At 23.3% G+C, this 24155-nt stretch overlaps 3 protein-coding genes across 7 annotated transcripts; 1 reads left to right on the top strand and 2 right to left on the bottom strand.

Annotated features, from left to right (window-relative positions):
* Window positions 1-391: 391 nt before the first annotated feature.
* LOC107998170 (putative phospholipase B-like lamina ancestor) lies at window positions 392-9283 on the bottom strand. Of its 2 annotated transcripts, none has more exons than XM_062072651.1 (7): window positions 9062-9283; window positions 4386-4644; window positions 2624-2773; window positions 2160-2406; window positions 1771-2018; window positions 1322-1562; window positions 392-1240 (listed from the first exon to the last, which is right to left on the bottom strand). In XM_062072651.1, the coding sequence occupies exons 2-7, from the start codon at window positions 4493-4495 to the stop codon at window positions 605-607; spliced, it is 1632 nt and encodes a 543-aa protein (XP_061928635.1). In that variant the 5' UTR covers window positions 4496-4644; window positions 9062-9283; the 3' UTR covers window positions 392-604. The 2 variants fall into 2 exon arrangements, with proteins under 2 accessions (XP_061928635.1, XP_061928636.1); XM_062072652.1 differs by having other exon boundaries at window positions 1322-1475.
* Window positions 9284-13309: 4026 nt separating this feature from the next.
* On the top strand, window positions 13310-17609 carry LOC107998169 (tyramine beta-hydroxylase). The gene is made up of 10 exons (XM_017057274.3): window positions 13310-13673; window positions 13737-13890; window positions 13966-14112; window positions 14190-14437; window positions 14494-14647; window positions 14821-15084; window positions 15163-15393; window positions 15491-15619; window positions 15684-15858; window positions 15951-17609. Exons 1-10 carry the CDS (start codon window positions 13519-13521, stop codon window positions 16070-16072), a joined length of 1779 nt encoding a protein of 592 aa, XP_016912763.2. The 5' UTR covers window positions 13310-13518; the 3' UTR covers window positions 16073-17609.
* On the bottom strand, window positions 16573-23977 carry LOC107998229 (active breakpoint cluster region-related protein). Of its 4 annotated transcripts, none has more exons than XM_017057406.3 (14): window positions 23795-23977; window positions 22494-22968; window positions 22185-22419; window positions 21812-22085; window positions 21552-21731; window positions 21251-21466; window positions 20972-21091; window positions 20653-20897; window positions 20267-20564; window positions 19829-20111; window positions 19480-19750; window positions 19216-19387; window positions 18810-19095; window positions 16573-18711 (listed from the first exon to the last, which is right to left on the bottom strand). In XM_017057406.3, exons 1-14 carry the CDS (start codon window positions 23906-23908, stop codon window positions 18587-18589), a joined length of 3294 nt encoding a protein of 1097 aa, XP_016912895.2. In that variant the 5' UTR covers window positions 23909-23977; the 3' UTR covers window positions 16573-18586. The 4 variants fall into 4 exon arrangements, with proteins under 4 accessions (XP_016912895.2, XP_061928627.1, XP_016912894.2 ...); XM_062072643.1 differs by having other exon boundaries at window positions 20303-20564; XM_017057405.3 differs by having other exon boundaries at window positions 16573-19095.
* Between the last annotated feature and the right edge of the window lie 178 nt (window positions 23978-24155).

Below are 24155 nucleotides of genomic sequence, written 5' to 3'. Positions count from 1 at the left end.
TTTAAACTAATATAAGTAATGTATATTTATTATGAGTAACGTATATATAATATTTCTTTAAATTTTTTATTGAAATTATTAGAAATTTCATTAGAAGTTTCATTTTAATCAAATGATAGTATTATGGTATTGACAGATCAAAATTAAATTGCTTATAATCAAAATAAATTTTTGTCAATATTTTTTGATATTAACTTTTGTTTTATTTTGATATTTAATATTGATTCTTCAAAGATATTTTTTTTTATATGTATTAAATTTTAAATAAAAATATTTTATAATATTTATAAAAAATATTCATAAATATTCATAAATATTCATAAAAATATTTGATAATATAATTTTACTTAATATTTGAATAAGGATTTTGGAGTAACATTAATAAAAATAATAAATTTTTATTTTATTTTATTTCATTTTTTAACATTTCACCATAGGTGGCTAACATATGAGCCAAAATATTTAAATATTATAATACAATAAAAAAAATTCTGTCTAAAAATACATTTGGTAGAAATTCATAAGAAAAATAACTTTTATTTTTTTAAAAAATCTTTAAAAAGTGTCAATCAAATAAAACTTTAATGTGATTAATTAAATCTAATTAAATCCAAACCCATTTTGGTGTAACACTTTCGAAATTGAAAGTATCTGGATGTCCTACATGTGAAATATTAGGAAAACTTTGTGACCATTTAAATGGTGTTCGAGATTGTGATGGTCCAGAAATAGCTTCGAAACCTTTGAAACCATCTATATCGACTGTTAAAATCTTTGTATCTATAATACCGTATGGTATAGGCACATCCTCTAAATCTCCACGAAACATTAATTCCTGCAAATCTGTCTTTTGGTTTACAGCAGAGCAACCTTCCTGGCTGCATCCACGCATCATGTTTCGAAATTGCTCAAAAGTAGTGATGTTCTTTTGTAAACGCGTTAAACGAGTTTTCCAGAGATTTAAATTCTTTTTGGCAGGTTGTACGATGTCGTTACTACTTTTAAAGTTTGATATACCAATATAAGATATAAAACCGGTTTTCTTGAACTCTTCAGTGTAATTTATAGGAACAGTAATGCTTGGTAATTGTTCCACTAATAATAATGTCATGGAACGTGGTTCGAAAATTATCCATTGAAATGCAGAAGCACCGTCATTTTGATAAGACAATGTATTAAACCATGATTGACTGTTTGTTGCTAATCGATTTGCTGCCATTAATCTTACAGTTAGCATTACCTATATTTTTTATTATTAGTATTATTTAATTAATTTTGTATATAAAATATTCATATAATAAATATAATAATTAATTCATACATAATCATCTGGATATAAAAAACTCCATTCAGTTCGATTTGTCACTAATAAAGATGTTCCGGTAACAACCAATTCACGATTTTCTCCATTTATTAAATAGAATTCATCTCGAGATGACAATGCTCCAGGATAAGATGACATCACAATCGATCGACTAGGAATTAATGCAGCAGTTTTTGTTACAGGTAGTATATGATAACCAAACGTATATTTTTTTAAAAGTCTTAACATTTGAGTATATCTACAAAATTAAAAATAAATTTTTAATTTATTTATATTAATTTAATTATTATAAAAAATTGTTTGTTTGAATATATTTGATGGAATTTATTTGTATAATTATACCTACATTTATTATAATTATCCTTGTCGCTTAAAATGCAAAACTCATCAGTTTATATTTAAAATTTTTAGATAAAAATTGAATAATCAGTTGATGATTCACTTACGATGCTGATGTATGATGACTAATTGCAATTAATGGTCCTGAATTTTCTCTTGGAAGCGATTTGAAGTAGATCATGGAACTTACTAAGGAGTCAGAAATATTGAATATTTGTTGGAAACCACATAAATCAGAAGCCAAGGCAAGCCAGAGAAAATCTTCTGATTCTAATGAGGCTGATACACGACTTCGACGTACAGCAAATTTCCAACCAGCTTCTAAACCATCTAATTGAGCGTAAAATAATCGTACCTAAGCAAAAATTAATTTAATTACTTTCAATATTTCATTATATGCAATAATTGTATTATATATTATATTATTATTATATTATATTAAATATTTTTTTGATTATAATGAAAATTGAGTAAAAAATGATGATTAGTTGTGTACCATATGCCAAAAAGAATCAGTAGATTCCTTCAGTTCAGCGCGTTTACGATTGACGGCAGTGTTATCTCGAAGATATCGCATTAATTTTCGGCATTCGATAGGTTTTGCTTCGCATTCTAATCTTATAGTATTGTACCAATGATGATGAATCAATTGCCAAGTAAGACTACCTTCTAAAAGTCCGGCAGCATAAGCTTGTACAGTGTCTGGATATTTTGACGATGTTTCTATTTCGATATAGGACCATCTAAAAAATTATTTTAATTGTTATTCTCTCTCTCTCTCTCTCTCTCTCTTTCCTTCTCTTATAAATTTTATTATTCATACATAATGAAATTAAGAAAAATTTATTAAAATATTTTTATATGAATTTTAATGAATTTCTTTTTCATATTTATAGTATATATGTACATATTTGATCTATTAATCTTATCTAATGAATAGATGTAATAGCATTGATCTACCCATATTCGAAGATTCCAGTTTTATAATAAGCTCGAGCTGCATGCAATGGCACAGCAGTTAGATCATTGCCTTGGCCCCAGAAGTTAATACGATATCCTCCTTTACGGTTCCATAATACAGTAGCTGAATAGATTCCATCTTGTTCAACACTGTCAATATGCAAAAACATATAATTATAAACATATAATTATAAAAAATTTAATTATAATATTAATAATATTAAATATAATTTAAAGTGTAATTATATTATACATATTATATTATACATATTATACATATTATAATTATATTATTATATTTATATATGTATTGATTATGAGACAGATTATAGTTTTATAATTCATCAAAATGTTATAAGAAAAAATTAATAATATTTAATTTTTTTACATTTTTATATATTATATATATTTATCTCATAATAAATTTTTATTTAATGAATTACTTTTTAGCTTAATTTTTAAAAATATTAAAATCAATTATCAAAAATCAATAAGAAAATAATAAGCATTCGTGATAATAAAGAATAAGGATAGTAATAAATCAATAATTAATTAAATAAAAAATAACAGGTAAAATATAAATAATATAATAATATAAATAATGTAATATAAATATAAATATAATTAAATATAAAATAATAAAAAATAATATTTAAAAAATTGTATTTAAAGCTATATTCAAAGCCAATTTATACCACACGCAATGATAACAACTGATGTAAATAACAACGACGAACACATTTCAAAACAGATATAAATATACATATGTATAAAGTAACTTTTATTATCTGTTCGAGGAAATTATATTATCTGTTGTGCACGCGGCGAACAAGATAAACAAATATATTAAGTACGCAAAAATATTTGAACCTCGGAAACGGAGCATGTGCACGCACCAGTCGTACTACGATAGTAGCAAGAATGAATTCGAGAAGCCACATGTCGTGTCACTCGATCCCATATCGTGATCGGTCTCATCCAATTCGTTATTATCAGAGTTGAAAAAATAATTAGTTAAAATTTTCGAATAAAGTTAAGTAGTTACTTATAAATGCTTGAATATTATTTATTTGTTTAGCTATTATTATTGATCTTTTTATACATCTTGACCATTTAGAATTATAATTATTTGCGAGTATTATTATCTTTTAAATAATAAATTACTAAAGTAATTCATCGAAATAACTTTATTCATAATTTCAACTATTAAATTTTGCCCATAATTAATTACTGCCGAAAAATTGATGTTTTTGAACGTTGCAACTTGTTGCATGCGTTTTATGTTTTATGTTATATGTTTAGTTTTACAAGTACAAAGAGATTAAAATTATGGTATATTAATTTTAATATTATTAATCTTGCGAGAAAGAATATTTGTTTTTTGAAAGAATTTTAATTTTATGTGTTCCATATCGAAATTGCATTAGAAATATAAACATAGAATTATCTATATATCATAGAATCTTTTTTTTATAAGGAGAATTTTTTACAATTAAAGTTAATTTTATTAAAAATATTTTTCTTCTTTTTATATTTATATTTTATAAATTTTCATATTTATTTCATTTTTTGTAATTATTTTTATTTTTTTATTATTACTTTTAATACTAATATTACATATTCTTATTTTTTATTTGTATATACAATAATTTTTTTGTATTGTATTTATATTTTTCATTTTATAAAATAATTTATATTAAATTTATAAATATATTAATATATAAAATTAATAATATTATTTATAATGAATTAATAAACTTACTGTCCAAATTCACCAAGAATTATGGCTCCAATTCCTAGCAAAGCTACGGCGACGAGAATGTAAGTAGAGATGCGTGTCTGCAGCCAGGAAGCTCCTACTACCTTCAGCATGGCTCATTGATAAGTTATACACCTTGGTTAAAAAAAGAAAAAGCTGAAAAGCACGAATTTCGCGTTCTCAACCCATCGATTACAGAAGTTTGATCTTCGACTTCCTCAGGCGTTTCAATAGCTGCCGATATGCGCTTGTTCCGTGATCACTAGAAACAAAGAGTTTTCAATTCAATTAGAATAATCATTAATTGATTTAGTTTTTATATAATAACTTAAATATATAATTATTATAATATATTTGCGTGACACCATTTGATTTTGGAGGCAAAAATAAAAAAAAAGTTATTAATTGAAGCTTATTTATTAACTTATAAGATGAAACAAGATGGGAAAATGCAATGACGATATAACAGAAAAAGAGCGATCTTATTCTATTTGTATCTTGCTTCATTTAATGGGAACTTTAATTGCTTATAACTTCATAAATAAGCTTCAATCGGCTTTTGTATATCAACTGTAATAACTAGCTTCGAAATAAAAGAAGCATTTATCATCATGCAAACACAAGATTTACGACAGGAAAATAGTAAAGCTATTTTTAACAAAACTGTTAATTGCAATATACAGATCGCATACTTCGTTAGAATTTTTTATCTCGAAAGCGAATTGCTATCATAAATTCAGGTTTTTCTTTTCTCCTTAATTCTTAATATTTGGCAATCCTGATCGGCCAAATCCAAAGGAAATTTCGTTATCTTACCAATCCTAGACGCGAAAAACAACAATCAATCGCTTTCGAATTTTATGTAAGAATATATCGAAGCTTTCATTTCGAAGCTGCGCTTAGTTTTCAACTCAATATACTCTAAACAAAATAAAGTTTTACATAAAAACTGAAACTGAACATTATAACTTTATTGACTTCATTAACTTCACATAACTTCAATAAATCTTTTTATAACTTTTATTTATTTTGATATCTAGAATCAACTTTCTAAAGATATTTCATGAATATATTAACATTTTGTATACATATATCACGATATATAATATAATAATATACGATATATACACGATATATATATAATATAATATAATAATTATATTAAAATTATATTAAAACCAAAATTATTATATTAATGTTATAAAATTGTTATAATTATAATATAATGTTATAATTTTAAAGAAATCAAAGATAAAATTAATTATATGTGCTTCAATGAAAAATCGACTTTGATCACATAAGAACCAAATAATGTTTGTTTTCTATGAATTGTCTCATATTCCATCATTTATTTGCTTCTTTATTTGATTTTAATCGATTTTATACTTACATGAAACAGAAACAAAGTTAAGGTTGAATTCTTTTTCACATTTGTGATAATAAACGTACACATATAAAACAAATATAAAATAAATATAATTTTATTGTTAATATCAAGCTTTATAAATTTATACTTTTCTGAAGAATAATAAAATTTTTAGTAAAAAAATATATATTTAATTATTAATTGAAATGTTCTAATATTATTATGATAAAACTATATTATAATTTTGTATTATAATCATTATTAGTTTTTATAAAAATACCTTTCTAAAAAAAAGGAAATTATAGATTCAAGATACATAATCTTAGAGATTGTAGATGAAGGTTAAGGCTTGAGTTTTACGACATTTAGGTTGATATTTACAATTAGATGCATTTAGTTCTCTAATTATCACTTGACGAAGTATTAATATCAAATTGCGCAATTGTAAAATACTATTTATTTTTAAATATTAATAAACAAACTTATCACTAACTGTGGCATTAAATTATATGTGTGGCATTAAATATTTTTTAAATATTGCATTAATAAATATTTTATATATGATATACATTAAATTATACGTGTATAAAAGTGTTATCTAATTTTAAAGAAAATTAAATGGTTCGAATAAAATGTGATTATGAATAAACAAATAAATTTTAATAAGAAATTTAAATTTTGTATATTTCAAAAATTATATGTATTATGATATTATATGTATTAATTTTAAAATCTTTAAATTTATAATATATACATATATATATTACATATTTATATATATTATATATACATATTTAGTAAAAATATTCATATTTTGTAAAAAAATTGATTTTGCAATAAATATTCTATCAGTTTCTATCATTCAATTTATTTTATATTTTATTATATATTTATATACTATTTTTTTTTTAGTTTTTTTTTTAGTTTAGATTATTGATTTCTCTTATTAACGATGATTTCACCGTTTAAAAACGAATTGTAAGAACTGAGCCAACTTTCTCATTACCGCCAAAATTCGTTTATATTCGACATACTATCTATATCAATTATATATATGTTAAAAATATTTTTATTTTTTCCTATAGTAAATTATATTTATTATTGACGAATAATGCGAGTTAAGCAAAAATTAAATTCTATATATTTAAAATATTTCAAAAATAAATTTGACTATATATTTCTCTATATTTCAAAATTTCTTATTTGGAATTATAAAAAAATTAAATAAAATATTCATTACAACATTAATTTTTTTAATAACAAAGATATTATAATAAATTGAATATAATATTTGGCAGTAACAATTCATATGATAGTTTTTATAATTAAAATATATTTTAATATGAATATACAAAATATATTTGTACATTTTAAAAAAATGATAAAATCTTTAATATAATATAAGTATGTTATAAATATGTTTTAAATGTAATATAAATATATCAGTATAATCATTATATATATATATATATAAATGATATTATTAACAATAATATTATATAAATGATAATAATCTTCTTTTCTTCAGATTTTCTACATAGATAGATTTATTTAGTAATAAATTGTATGAATCATATCAATTAAGTATTATGTCGTAATCAAATAGCAGATAATGAGATTGGAATCGAGTAGATCTATAAAAATGGGTGTGTCAATCGGAAAAATTTATCTCCTTTATATATTATGTATACGTTATATATATAGATAAATTCAATTCAATATATTTCAAATAAATATATAATTTATAATAATCTATATTTATATAATTTCCTCCGTTTATTGAAAATTATATATATTTTAATATGTATAAAACATCAAGCGATTTTTATCAATCAAACAAAAACAAATACTGTTTCTATATTTATATTTAAATTTAATCATTTTATTTATATTGTTTAAATACTCAATACATTGATAATTAATATATAAGAACACGTGAAATACACTTTTTATAATTATACAAAATAAATTATAAATTATTAAATAAGAATTGGAAATAATTATTGCAAAAATTAAAAAAGAATATTTAAATTTTATTATATTAATTATTATATTATAATAATTTTATAATATTATAATAATATAATATTATAATAATAATAATTTTATTATTATAATAAGATAATTATAATAAAAATAAAATTATAATACAATAAAAATAAAAAATTAGTATTTTTGTAAAACTATATACAAGAAAATAAAATATAAAGAAAAATAATTAATTGCTATAAAAAATATAAAATAGTAGAATATTATTTTAAATATACGGAATAATATTTTTATATAATATTAGACAAAAAATATTATATGGATGCAATTCATATGAATCAAATCAATTCATAGAGTCATGATTTCTCCAATCTCCTTATCATTCGCCAATTATCAATCTGATGTGAGTCATTGTAGTAGTACATTTTAATGCGAAATATTAATTTTCAATTATTATTGAATTGTCTGAATAAGCATATATTACAATGTTATATTAGATATTTTTTAATCTTTTTAAATCTTTTTAAATTTTGTTTACAGTCAATATAAACAAAGTATAAATCAAATGCATTTCAATAATAGAGGAACATAAATTATTTTCTGCTTTCTGCAATATAATAAATCACATATATGTATAAAAATAACATAAATTTTAAATTTATTTTAAAATTTCAAACAAGAAGCAAATAATGTAAAAAAAATTTTAAAATAAAATCTGAGAGAAAATTTAATTATTTTTGATGAAATATTGATATATTAAATAAATTTAACAATTTATAAATAAATATTTATTGAATGAATTTTTATGTTGAAAATGCTGCATAATCATTTTTTAAAAAAATATTTTAGATTTTATTATTTTAATTATTTCTATTCAATTTTTATCTATATCACATATATTTTCATTAAATAAAATCTCCAAATACATGAAATAAATAATGCACATATTTTCATATTAAATTAGAAAAAAATTATAATCTTTACTCCGAAGAATTTGCTATTTAGAAAACTAATAACCAACTTCACATGATACAAGAGCGCGGCAAGCAAATTATGAGCACGTGAATAGACTTATAGTATTATTTACTTCGCTTAAAAAAAAATAAAATTAAACAAAATAAACAGAAAGAAGAATAGCAACTAAAACTCTTTATACAAAAATTCTACGTAAAAAAATTAAGTTGAAATTACGAATTTTTATAAATCGTGGACGATTTATCGATCAGTCGTCTCGAAAGGAGCACATATTTCTATTTGATGCAATGTGCGCGTCTGAGTCATACATTCTTTTTTTTCTTGTGTAATTCTACATTTGATCACTTACCGTGGGTAATGCAAGAGAATTTATATTCAAGCGCGTTGAACACGGATAAAAAATCAATCATTCGTACGGAGATTACATTCCTTTGATATACTTTTTTTGTCGCGACTTTACGACGTGGACCAGTTGCTCCGACACTGAAGTCCAAACGCGAGCACTCGCTGCTTCTCGACTGTCGCAGTAACCCGTCGACTAGAATTTCGAGTTGTATGTTCCCTTTCTACCCTGCATAAGCCAACCGGCGTTGTCTTTGTTATGCCGTTGCCACTGCTGGATCATAATATCATGGTACCCTGCACCCATATTAATATGTTCTTATCAATTTCTTTTTTTTTTCTTTTTTTTATGTACAAAATAGAATGCAAAAATAATGTATTGAATAGTTATATTAATGTTATTATTTAAAAGTATAAAATTATATTTCTTAATTTTAGATACTTTAAAAAAAATTGCCTTATTTTAATAAAACTTCTTTTATATTTAATTAATTTAATTTAATATAAATGTATAAATTTAAAATAAAATAATTAATTATTCTACTTTAATAATTGATTAATTAATAGAGTAAAGTAAAGAGAAAAAATAAAGTAAAATATGAATTTAAAATAAATTATACATGAATGTTTTAACTTTATAAAATTATTAACGTATTACAATTATTATAAAATTATTTATATATATTATAAAATTATCATTATAAAATTATTAACTTAATTAGTTAATTTTTTATTTAGAAGATGTAGAAATAATATGTAATAATATTAACATAGTAATACAATTAACATTAAATAAAATTGTAAAAATTTTGAAAATGTATTAACGAATGTATTAAAATGAATTGTCTATATAATAAAACAAAATTTTAAAAACTGTTTAATTTATATAGCAATTTTTACTTTGTTTTTTATTTTAGCAAAAGTAATTTATATAAATAATTCTTTTTAATTATATATATATTTATAAATAATTTTTTTTTAATTATATATATATTTATAAATAATTCTTTTTTAATTATATATATATTTATAAATAATTCTTTTTTAATAAGATTTAATAAGATTTTTAATTTATCTGATCACTTTTTTATTATAGTTGCTAAACATCTTATAATTATGATACATACTTTATCTTTGTCATCGATAATATATATCTAATAATTTCATAAAAAGATTATTTTAAATAAGATATTTAAAAATAAGTAATTATAATTAAATATAGAATAATTTTTTTTTATTTTATTTTTTATTTTTTATTTTATTATAACAATTTTTTACTTTATCATAACTTAACTAATGTACAATTGTTTAGCAAAACAATTATTGCTGTTAAAACTTAATGAGCTTTAATTGAATATAATTGAAAATTTTAATCGCTCAGCAACTGTGAATGACCGAATAAAGACTATACTATTTAATCAGATTACGCAAGGAATGATGCTAATCCAGTAGAATTTATTTGCTGTCGTATGTAAACTCCAGAATATAATATTCCAACATTGTTATTTAAGTTAACAGTTGTAATTTTTTGTTGAATAAAAAATATTAATAATCATATATATAATATCAAAATATTTGCAAATAACAAATATTCACATAAATTCTATGACAAGACCAAGTTTTTCCAATGAAATAAGATTCAAAGTATTACAAATATATAAATGCAGTTATTATTTTTAAGATATAGTTTTTTCTTTTCTCTTTTAATTCTATTCTTTTTTCTTTTAATTTGAGTCAGCTTATAAGTCTTATAAGTCTTTTTGTAAGGAATTTAATAAACTATGTTGATAAAATTATTTATTTGTGTAAAGATTTTATATATTAGAAATTTCATATACATTTAAATATTCAAAATACGTATGTACTTACCCTATGTTTAATCTATCCAATACTATATACATCCTGAATTATCAATCATCATTTAATCTTCGATTTAAAAAAAAATATTCGCAAATGTATATTTCCATACTTGAACTTTTATTCTATTACTTTATTTATAATTAATATTTTATTTGTAGTTGTCAAATTATTTTTGCTGCAGAATTTTTTTTTATATCTATTTAAGCAATTTGTTACATTTTTATCAAAATTAATAAAAATTGTTTTGATTAAAATTTCACACTTAGACAATTAATTGTTAATTTTTAAAAAAAATATACTATTTTATAAAATATTATTTCATAATAAAATAAAACATTTGATTTTCAATGAGTCAAAAATTTTACTAATTTATAACACTTGTGAAAATTATTATTATTAATTTAATAAAGCAATTACATAATATAAGATTATAGATTCTTTTAATTATCTGAAATGATTAAAATGTCCGATTATATTTAATCGAAACTTATCAGTTTTTAAAAATTGCTAATATTTTTTTGATCGTAATTGCTCTTTCCTAAAATTTAATAATAAAAGATATTTATAATAAAAGATTATTAAATATTAAAAGATAAATCTAAATATTATATGACAAATTTTATCAAATATATCATTTCACGAATCTTAATAGCAATATTTAGCAATAGCATAAATTATCTATGATATTTGAAATGATATTTCACAATTATTATTCTTTCACAATATTATACAATCAATATTTTGCCAACTAAGACAATCTTGAATATTATATTTCTGAAAATAGAAAATTATTTTTACAAATAATATATTCTCTGAATAAAAATCATATTTTAATTTTAAATAAATATATTCAATAAAATATACTTTTTTCTATTACTTTCTATATTCAATCAAATTTGTAAAATTTCAATTATTTAAAAGCAACATTTTAAAATAAATTCTAAGTACTTTAAATATTTTAACATGATATAACAGATTAGATAGATATAATAAAGATTCATAAAGATTCAATTTATTAATTTTGTATACTTCATATATATTTTATAATTGAAAAAGATATTTTATGAGAATGAATCCTATTTTTTCTATTTTTATAACAATTCGTAAACTATGCATTTAATTATAATCTACTTAATTATAATTACTTAATTATATTTAATTGATCAATTTTATAATAATTCAATATCAAAAACAAAAGATAAAATATAATAATGTTTTTAAGAAACAAATCATTAAAAAATTAATTTCGATATTGATGCTATTTATACTATTTTTTATTGCTTTTATTGCTCGAATAATGGTTTTCATGAGAATTGTTCTCTCAATAAGAATTGTGGAATTTCTTGATTACGATCAGAAGGAGAAGCACGCACTGCGACTGGAATGCAATATGCGTTCTCTGGCATTTGATTATTAAGATATTTTCTTGACATTCCAATATTTTTTTTTCTTTACGAAATTCACTTAATATTTTTATTTACAATTACAAACATTTTAATTCAGATTTAAATTTTCTTATTTAACAAGGAATATTGTTAAATAATTAAAAAATTGAACAAAAAAATATATGATTAAATGTAGGTCAAATATTGTTGTTGTAAATAAATTTCATATCAATTTAAAATGAAATATTATATAAAAGATTCGATTACTTAAATTTGATTTTATGACCCCAATCGGTATAATTTTCCATTTATTAGAAAATGATAACCTAAGTTAGTTACTTTCGAGCAATTAATTAGAAGAAGATTAATATTAATAAGAATATCAAACTTCTAATATTTAAATAAAAATATATAATTAATATAACTAAAATAATAGATAATTAATTAGAATAGGTATTAAAATTTAATATTAAAGTTTAATAAAAGATTAATAAAAGATTTAAAAGAATAATGTTATATTATCATTTAAAAATTGTTTTAAAACTAAATAATATTTAAATATCTATTTAATATAGAAACTGATACATTTTTTATATTTATTAAATTTATGCTTTAGTTTACATTTGATATAAAACATAGTTTAAACTTGATATAAAAAATGCTTGATGTTAAACATATAAATATAAAACATTAAAATATTAAAAAATTTATATTTCTTTGTAATCTTATTAACTAAATATAATTTATATTTTTGTCAATTCTAATAACAATCGAACAATATTTCGAACTAATATTCTGCACATGCGCTAATATTGCAGTGTGCAAATATAATTTTTATTGAAACATTTAACAAATTTTTTATATATTCATTTTTTATTTTTTTATAATTCTCACTACTTAAAAAAATTATATTTTTTATTTGTTTTTTTTAAATAATTTTATTGTGATATTTCTGCGCATGACCGCCGCAGAAAATCGGCGGCAAAGCAGTATTATATGAAGTCTTCGTCCTTTCGGATTTAAAGCGTTAGTAGAAATTGGTGGTAAGAAGGCGAAGGATCATGAACGTATCTGTGAAATTAAATTTTTAAATTATGTGTGAATAAACAGTTCTATAATATATATATTAATATTTAATATTATTTAATATTACTACTTAATATTTAATATTTATAATAATATTTCATAAAAAAACATAAATTAATTGAAAAAACTTAAAATGTTTTCAAAAATTTATTTGCTACTTTTATTTGTAGTTTTAAAAGATGGATTATGTTTATTTTGGCATAATCATCATCAAAATAGAGAAGATAATTCAGAAAGAAAAAATGTTCATACAATTCCGCTTAGTTCAGATATCACTTTCTATTGGAGGTATTTATTTAACATAGTAAAATGATACATAAAAAAATAAATACATGCAAAAATAATTTCTAGGGTTGATTTTATGAGTGAAATCATAATCGCAGAAGTTCATTATACAAGTATTGACAATTCTTGGTTCGCTATAGGTTTTTCAGATTACGGTAAACTGAAACCTGCCGATTATTGCGTTTTATGGATTGATTGGCATCGTCAAATTCAATTACAAGTATTTATAATACTTATTTTTAATATACAGTTTGTAATATAACAAAATTTTTATTATATTACATTAAAATTTCAGGATGCTTGGGCAGATGAAGAAGGAAAATTAAATTTAGATTTGCAACAGGATTGTGAGAATTTTGCATGGAGAAGAAGAGGAAATATAACAAAATTCACTTTTTCAAGGAAATTTGATACTTGCGATGAAAATGATTATATTATGGAGGTCTATATTTCAATCTTTTAATTAATCATTTAATTATTATTTTATAGTACAAAAGAGAAATATTTAAAAATTTGTAGAGAGGTACTACACATTTAGTATGGTTAAAAGGTTTAGGACCACTATCATCTTTGACTGGTTTGCAAGTATCCGATGCAGAAACTTCTGGTATGTCTAGAACAGAATTAATCAGGACGCTTCATAAGAAGCCAATATTTCCTTCAAATGCTTGGCAGTTAGAAATATTAACAGATCGTGTGAAAGTACCGAACAAAGAAACAACTTATTGGTGCCGTGTGCAAAAATTACCTCCTATTTTGTCTCAAAAGTGAGTTTCAATAAGATTTTTTGGAATTAATAACTTTACGAAGTTATTGTTTTTAGACATCATATCCTACAGTTTGGTCCAGTCATACAAACAGGTAACGAACATTTAGTTCATCATATGGAAATTTTCCATTGTGCTGGACCAATAAATTTTGAAATTCCTATGTATGATGGTCCTTGTGATGGAACTGATAGACCAGAGAAAACTCAAGTGCGTTAATTTTTTTGTTATTTTTTATTTATCAATGAATTAATTTATTTATTATTTATATTAAATATTATTATTTTAACTATATTATAATTTTTTTATTATAATAAATTATTTTTCAATTTTAAATTTTTCAATTTCAATTTTAAAATCATTTTTTTCCCTATCTTTTTAAGATATGTAAGAAAGTTCTAGCAGCATGGGCCATGGGAGCAGATGCTTTTATCTATCCAGAAGAAGCTGGTCTTTCAATTGGTGGCCAAGATTTTAATCCTTACATCATGCTGGAGATTCACTACAATAATCCTGAATTTCAAAATGGGAACATCGATTCTTCAGGAATTCGTTTCATTCTTACTAAAAGTCTTCGGAAATACGATGCTGGTGTAATTGAATTAGGCTTAGAATATACTGATAAAATGGCTATTCCTCCACAACAAGTAACAAATTAATGCAAATTAAAGAAAAGATATATATATTACTATAATGAAAAATCAAAATTAATAAAATTATTATAGGAAGCTTTTACTTTATCTGGACATTGCATACAAGAATGTACAGGCATTGGTCTTCCACAACATGGTATTCATATTTTTGCATCGCAACTTCATACACATTTAACAGGCATAAAAGTTATTACTCGTCATATTAGAGATGGAGAAGAATTACCTTTATTAAATTATGATAATCATTATTCTACTCATTTTCAAGAAATTCGACTCTTACCGAAACCTGTTATCATCTTACCAGTAAGAATTAAAATCTAATACATATTTCATATTAAACATATGAATATCTTTATATACATCTAGCAAATTTATATAAATTTATAAAAATTTATTTCAGGGAGATTCGTTAATAACAACTTGTACGTACAATACAATGGATAGAAAAAATATTACTCTTGGTGGATTTGCCATTTCCGATGAAATGTGTGTGAATTATATTCACTATTATCCTAATACTCGATTAGAGGTAATTATATTTTTTACTGAATATTATAATGAAAAAACTAATAAAAAAAATTAATATTTTTTAGGTTTGTAAAAGTGCTATTAGCAATGATGTTCTAAGAACTTATTTTCGATACATGAAAGAATGGGAAAATCAACCAATTAGCATCGATAATGGTATCTCTTCAAATTATAAAAGCATCGAGTGGACTAAAGTTCGCGTACAAGCTTTACATGATTTATATGAAGCTGCACCTTTAGGTTTTTCATTATTTGTGATATATATTTATATTAAAAATTTTAAGTTTTGATTTTAATATTTTAATTAATGATTTTAAACTACTTTTAATTAGGAATGCAATGCAATGGATCCGATGGATCTCGACTTCCTGGACTATGGGATAACATAGCTGCTTCACCAGTTAAACTACCCTTACCTCCGCCAACTCGAAATTGTCCAGAGATTTATCATTAAAATAAGATAAAATAAAATAAGATAATAAATTCTATATAAATTTTTTTTCAACATCATATAATGTTATCTACATTACAACAAACATTATATAATGTTATCTATTTCTGAAAATAAAATTAAAATTCATGTTCACGGATTATACATAAAGATTAAAAAAATAAACAAAGCATACTAAAATAATTCATATACGTACATATACGTAGATTTACAGTGATTTCCATGAATATATAAAATTATTATACTTATAAATAAAATATTCCGTCATACAATATGTAATATATTTTCCGATTTATCTGTATTATATTCTTTTAAGATCATTTTAATTAATTCTTTTAAGATAATTTCATGATCTTAAAAAATACAATTCTACAAAATAAAATAACAATTCAAGTTACAATATAATACTATTGTATTTAAACTATTTCATATAAGGAATAAATGAAAAAAAAATTGAAAGACTATTGAAAAGCGTATCTTGGGATAACGATAAATATTATCAATTAAAAGTTTATAAATCTCCAATATATTTATGCATTTTAAGGGTTCTTTTTGGCAGTACATTATCTTGCTGCGAATAAGCTAGCTTAATTGAATGTTCATTAACAAATATTTGTTTTATAAAAAATTGATAATTGTAAAATATGAAATAATAAAAATAAACATAATAATAATAATAATAATAATAATAATAATAATAATAAGCATAATAATAATAATAATAATAATAATAATAATAATAACTGAAACTTTGTCTTTACAAATTTTATGAATGTACAAAAGAGGACCGCGTCTTAATGTTAAATATGATATAAAAATTAAAAATATCGAATTATTTACGATATAATACACATGAGCGCGTTATACATACATACATACATACATACATACATACATACATACATAATATACATGCATACATACACGCATACGCTAAAATCACGCACACGATAGTTGCCTTGTTTGTTTATCAAGCTCAAAAATATCTTTCGGAAATTAATATAACGCGATCTTTTCCTCTTCTCTGGTAATTTGATTTTGTTTTGTTTTCTTTTTTTTTGTAATTTATTATTGTTTCATTTAATTTATGTATACAATGTTATATTTTTTATCGAGTACTCATTAAATATATTTTTTGATCTTATCAATTAAAATCAAAATATTCTAGCGCACAATACAAAATTTTAGCGAGTATTAAATTTGTACTGCCAAATGTATTTTTTTTATTATTATTAACTCTTTGAAGTATATTTTTGGAATAAAAGATATCAATTAAAAAATTCTTTTTTAATTAAAAAGCAGTTCTTCTAAAAATCTGATGATAATGGAGAGTTAATATATTAGTTATTAATTATATATAATGATAAAAAAATATCGTTAAGAGTACTATTAATGATATAGAAATTCCAAAATGATTTTAATACTTCAAAGATTCAGAGTTTTTATTGAAGATATAAGAGAGAATCTTTCTCTTTGGTGCTAAATTAAGCTGCACTTAGACTTCTAAAATATTAATCTAAAAAAAAAAAAACTTGAAAAAGTAATTGAAAAAGATTGAAATAATCTTTGCATTTAACAATCAATGCAGCAGATTAATATACAGATATAATAATAAAATGTTTTTTAAATTATTTTTTAAAATTTTATATATAAAATATTTATATTTAATTTATCAAAAATTTGAAAATTTTAAAAAGCACTTCTTTTTAAATATTTTTTAAATTTTAAATATTTCAAAGTATATGAATTTCTAAAGTATCAAAAATATTAAACTTATCATCAAAAATCAATTAAGCAATTAATAAAAAATAAATTCGAATCTAATTACAGCTTAAACATTAGAAACTTGATTTAAGATTATTTCACAGCATTCCCTATTTAAGAACATTGATGTTTTCCAAAATATTTTTAATAAGAAATAGTATTAATGAAAAAACATAGTTTTCTTGGAAAACATAAATATCAAATCAAAACAAAATATAGTTAGTATATTTTACATATACTATTAAAAGCTTTATTTTGCACATCTCAAAAAACGTGCTTCCTGAAATATTTAGGAACGTGATTATTTTCGTGAATACGTGAAAATTTTTGTGGACATATACGTAAAAAAATTTAGATTCTCTGCTAGGAACACGCTCCATTGGAAAAAGTACTTATTTTCTAAAACGGGGATGCATTAATAATCGGATTTCCATATTTCATTTCGCTCTTTTTTGATATTGTTTTTATGGGAAAAAATTTTTCCTTACACAAATTTTTTTTTAGAAATGTTTTACGTGTAATCATCACGTAATAAAATCGTAACTAGGACTCCACGAGTATATAAGTATAAAATATATATTGAGGAGTTTAAAGTACATGTTCTGTAAGATCATTTTGCTACATTGTTTACCAATATAAAAGAAATTTCAATCAAAATTTTGTCAAAGTGTGTCTACTTATACATCTAATTCAGCATGTATGAATGATACATCACAAAACTAATAAAATATATATTATAAAAAATCGTTCATTTTACATTACAGCGTAAGTTGCTGCGAGTTCAATTTCCAATGAGACTCGCAAAAAGCAGCTGACGCTACGATGTATCAACAAGAACCTCTCGACTAGAGTGACTGATTGTTCTGTTGCATATGCATCTGCAAAAAACAATAAAGTATACCGGCCTGTGCCATTACATCTACGGTCCCTGCAGCTAAAGGATCCCGACTTTTTACGTCAGATCGCGAATTCGTACCAGGACGTAGAAGCGTCGGCCCGAACACCGTCGCTAAGTTGTGCAAGGACATTTTATTTTGAGCCTCGTGTTTATTAACTCGTATCAAATGAGCAAGTAGAAAGTCAATGACTGCCTTATTCACGGCTGGTAGACTTTCGTATACTCTTCTAAGAGCAGCACCTTTTGATAATTCGCCAGTTTGAAATGCTTCTAAGAATGCTGGGTAAAGAGCATCTGTGAAGAGAGCTTCTGGCATTTCACGAAGATATAATTTCAATACACCCGTTACAGAATGAACGTCAACCTTATAAAGATAATAAATCTATTAATATAAAATTAATGCTATATGTTCTATACAATATTATTAATTATTTTAAAAAAAATTTTATATTGCATTACAAAAAGATTTTCGTAACATAAATACCTCTTTAAGTAATTGTTCTGCTTCATATGAATTGCTTTCAAAAGATTTACGCAATTTTGTTAAATCTGAAGCTGAACCAGAAACACGATATAATCCAACTTCACCAACTCCTCTCCTTTCCACTTCTCTAACGCATGCTGTTATAATAAAAGGAACGTCACGTTTTTCACGTCTATAAAAAAAATAATTATTATATAATTATTATAGGATTAATACTTAAGAAAAATTTTCAATAAAAAATTTTATAAAAATCATGAAACATACTTGCACACTTGTTGAATTTTAGCTCCAAATAGACCTTGAGGTTTAGCCGATGGTACACGTCTTAATGTCACTTCACTTGGAACAAAACGAAGAGCCACATCTAATGTAGCTGGACCTAAATTTAATGATCTTTCTATTTGATCTGATTGAAGCCAAGATCTACTCAATCTTTGTATACATTTGCCTCGTAATACAGAACGTGTTCCACATTCTTCATATAAGAGAATTCTAACATTTTGACTTCCTTCCAATTCCACAACGAATGTTTCACCTTTAATTAAAATTAAAAATAATTAATTGAAAGAAATTAGTTTGATTTCGATTATTTCTCATTAAAATAACATTTTACCCCACGTTGGAGCTTGACCTCTCGCAACTCGACTTCTTGCTCGTTTAAAATAGTGTCCATAACTATCAACTTCAACAATGATATAAAGATCTCCAACTCTATCTAAACCTGGTGGTGTCAAGCCAAGTAAAGTTAAATGAAGATCGCCTAGTAATAAACTTTCATCACGTCCTGATCTTAATAAATAACTTCCCATATCTGTTTGAAGATAAGTACGACAGGCTGTAACCCATGCTTGCAATTCATACATTGATAAAGGAAGTGGCCCTGGTGGTTGTCCACCCTGAAAAATTATTGTTTAATATTTATTTTTTTTTCATTAAATTTTTTAATGTTTTACTAAGATATTGTTACTTGCATCCTCGTTTTGGATTTATATAAAATGCAAATTAATTATTTTTATATTATTTATTTACTTGAAATCTGTAAATTACGCACCTTTGACTTATCTAGGTACATATGGGAACGCATTACCTGTTGCAATGCCTCCACTGCTTCAACCCACTGAGAACGTTCAAATTCACTGGATAGAAAGAATGTATACGAATTTTGTACTCGATGCTGACTTTTATGTGCAACGCGTAATACTAAATTTGGAGATGCTAATACTAATTGAGCCTCAAGCTCAGCAAGTTTCTTTCTATTTTTTTCTGAACCTCTACCACCAAGTCTAATTCGTTTCTCATCATTTCGTTCTTCCCATAGAATCTGATCACGTACTGTACATGCTTGTGATCTATACATATAAATATTAAAAATAAAAATATAATTTTTATATTAAGTTTTATATAAGTTATTATTCATGAAAATAGATTTATATATACCTCAAAGCTACAACATTAGCTGGACTAGTTTCACGTGGTTCTACACCATCTTCTGTCACTGCCGCTTCTGCCACTGGTACATACCATTTCAATTCAAATGTAAATTTATCTCTACCAGAAGCTTTATATTTTGCACATGCAATTACATCATTGAAAAGGAAAAGATGTCTCAATTTTCTATGACCATCAGAAAGTTCTACCACAAACGAATTTTTTACCAATCTTCTTTGTGCTCTATCATGACTCTAAAAGTAATATATTTATAAAAATTATGTAATTAAATTGATAATAATCTTAACTATCATTATAATTTATTTACCGGAAACATTGATTTTGTTTGAATTATATTAAATTCGTCTAGAAAATTTCTAGTCATAGCAAGAGCTTCTGAAAGTGGTGCATGATCTGCATGATTCACTGGTGTGTGCTTAAGAAGATCCTACAATCAATTGAGATAAAATTATCAATATAAACTATGATAAGATAAAATTTACAAAGTATATTTCCATCATTTTATCAATGTTTTATCAACGATACATGTTTATATCTATATAGATTTAGATATATATAATAAAATCATAAATAATACAATGCTTACATGCAATACTAATGCATTTTTTTGTACACGAGCTACTGGTTTATGCAAGAGATCTTCAAGAGATAAACCTGGTCCTTTCGGAAATCCTCTGAGTCTTATATCTCTTGTAATTTCACCAAATTGAGTGGAATGTGCAGAACATCTTCGTACAGTATCAGTAGCACGAGCATAATTATGTAAAAAAGCTCCATATAATCCTATATTGCTAGCCATTACCTTAATTTATAATTATAAAATTATAACATTAATAAAAGAACAGAATAAATTGATATATCAATATATCAATATATTTAGTTCTTACTTTAAATTGTTCACCTATAGTAGTTTTAATATCCCATTTTTCTAATTTTTTTCTAAGACCATCCAAAAATGTTTGATGCAATGCATGTAATTCAGGAATTTTGTAAAACATTGTACCAAATTCATCTTCAGATATAACAGGTTGAGATGTTGTTAATGTCGCTCTGATAGCTTTCATATACTAAAAGAAAATATTATATCTTTTTAATCAATTTAATATTATCTATATATATTATTAAAAATAATAAATAGATTATGTACTTGTAACATAACGTTTAAACATTCAACATAAATAGTTTCACTCTCCACTACTGAGTTTATAATACATTTAATCATAGATGTTCTATCATCTTCACGCTCTTTACTTTTCTCCTGTCGGCGAGGTGTAGTTGGCGTTGGTGATTCTAAACTACCCTCACTTAAACTTAAAGGTTCTGCATCACTACTACCAGTTTCATTATCAGTGCTAAGAGCACGTAATAAAATTGGTGCAGGACTTGCACCTTCTTCATCTTCACTATCTGCAACTCTGTGTCTACAAATAAAAAATATTAATCAATATTAATTAACCAATAAAATGAAATTTTTATAAAATAATTTTAAAACCAATAATATTTAAATACAAATAATTTACTGTATAAAATAATCAATGTTGACATAATTGCTTTGATTTCCTGGTGAATCTGGCAAAGAGGGTGGTCTCCTTGGTGGTGCTCTACTGCCATTATTATTTCCAACAGGTGGAACACGTGCATCAATATATACATATTCTCCTGTTTGATCTAAAGCTACAGAATCATAATAAGGTTCTTCCTCTGATACTTCTGCATCACCATCCTCTCCATCTTCATTAATTGCATTTTCTAAATCTATTTATTAAACAAATAATTTATATAATTAAAACAATTAAATTATATAATACTATATAAATATAATATATCACCTTTTTCATCTTCCTCTTTGAGAGATTCTTCATTTTTATCTTTTTTTGAACTTCCTGTCACTTCAATTACAGTGACATAATTACTTGGCACATCTGGGTCACTGTTTCTTCTAAGTTCAGGCACTTTATCAGGACACCTAGGTATTTCACTTTTGGGTCTTTTGCATGTATTAAGAGTAGAACTTAACTCAGTTACACATTTGTCCTGAAATTTACTTATATCTTCAGATGCAGGAAGGGAAGAAATTGATGATTCCACATGTTGAATATGAGATGTGCTTGTAGAATTAGTTAAATTATTCTCTGCTGCTTGACAACTATGCTGATTTTGAGATTCTATAGGCTGCTGTTTATCAGGAGATGTTATAATATTGCTATTTGCCAATTGCTTATGACGTTCAACATCTGCCAATAATCTTTCTAAATATTCTACATAAAATTCTTCTTTTTCAAGTTCTTCTCTCAAAGCAGTTACCTGAAAGGAATAATAATTCTTTTTATTTATTTTTTATATAGTTACCTTAATAAATAATATAAATTGATTTTTTTAAAATGATAACAAAATTAAGATAAACAGCAAATGATGAATCAATAACAATATACCAAATAAGGAAGTTTAATAACAAGAATTGATATTCTTAATATAATAATTAAGTTTATATTTTTCAATATTTATTGGTTGTAAATCAATTTTCTTTATAGAAATATACAAAAATTATTTAATATCACAAAATAAACAAATTTTAAATCAATTTAAAATTCATGTAACAAACACAAATAATATATTAGATATAATTATAATTAAATATAAGTTAATTTCCCAGTTAAGTAAGAAATTAATATGATGACTCATGGAATGAAGTTCTCAATGCTTCAACAATGAAGAAGGTTTATGTAATAAAAATTTATTTAACAAACTTCTTAGAAAAAGAATTTTCAATTAAGTTTTTAGTTTTTAACATAATTTAATTATAAAAAAAGCAAATATTAAAATAAAAATTTTCAACATACAATATTCTTTTATCAATATATATTTATTATTATTATAGAATTAAAATCATATATTAATTATAAATTATAATTTATAAAATAAAATTTCCTATAAAAAATTATTTAAATCAAAACATATAGGAAAGTATATGTCATTATTGTCATATATGTATTTAATATTTTTCTGTCTAAATAGATATTTTTTTATTTATAGATTTTTTTTCAATAACATAAATTCTAAAAAACTTTATTTAAACAAATTCATTTTTTTATATAACAAATATAAATATGTTTTTTATTAAAGGTTTTACCTTCTGTTTATGCTTGACTAGATTGGCCCTGACATCCTCTTCCCAGGCCGCCGGCAAGGCGCTGTCCGGGAATCTTTGTACCCAGACACGCTGAAAATCTCCAAAAACACTCATTACTCCACTCCAGATTGTTTAAAGAGAGTACTCCTCGGGGACGATAATGATCTTGAATACAATTCAGGCCGCTGTGTACATTGCACGGGCGCGGCGATCACAGCTCTTACCCGAATTTGTCTGATTATAATTTCTTTTCGACGCAAAGAATCTATTGAGATCAATGTATCACCGTAACGAGGCATAAATCGTTCGTTTCGTTCGCGAACGATTTTCCTCCTATTATTGATATATGTTGAGCCTGTAT

The sequence above is a fragment of the Apis cerana genome, linkage group LG3 (assembly GCF_029169275.1).
Source record: "Apis cerana isolate GH-2021 linkage group LG3, AcerK_1.0, whole genome shotgun sequence".
Lineage (NCBI taxonomy): Eukaryota > Metazoa > Arthropoda > Insecta > Hymenoptera > Apidae > Apis > Apis cerana.
The sequence above is the reverse complement of the archived record's forward strand: the minus strand, read 5'-3'. Positions and strand labels throughout refer to the sequence as shown.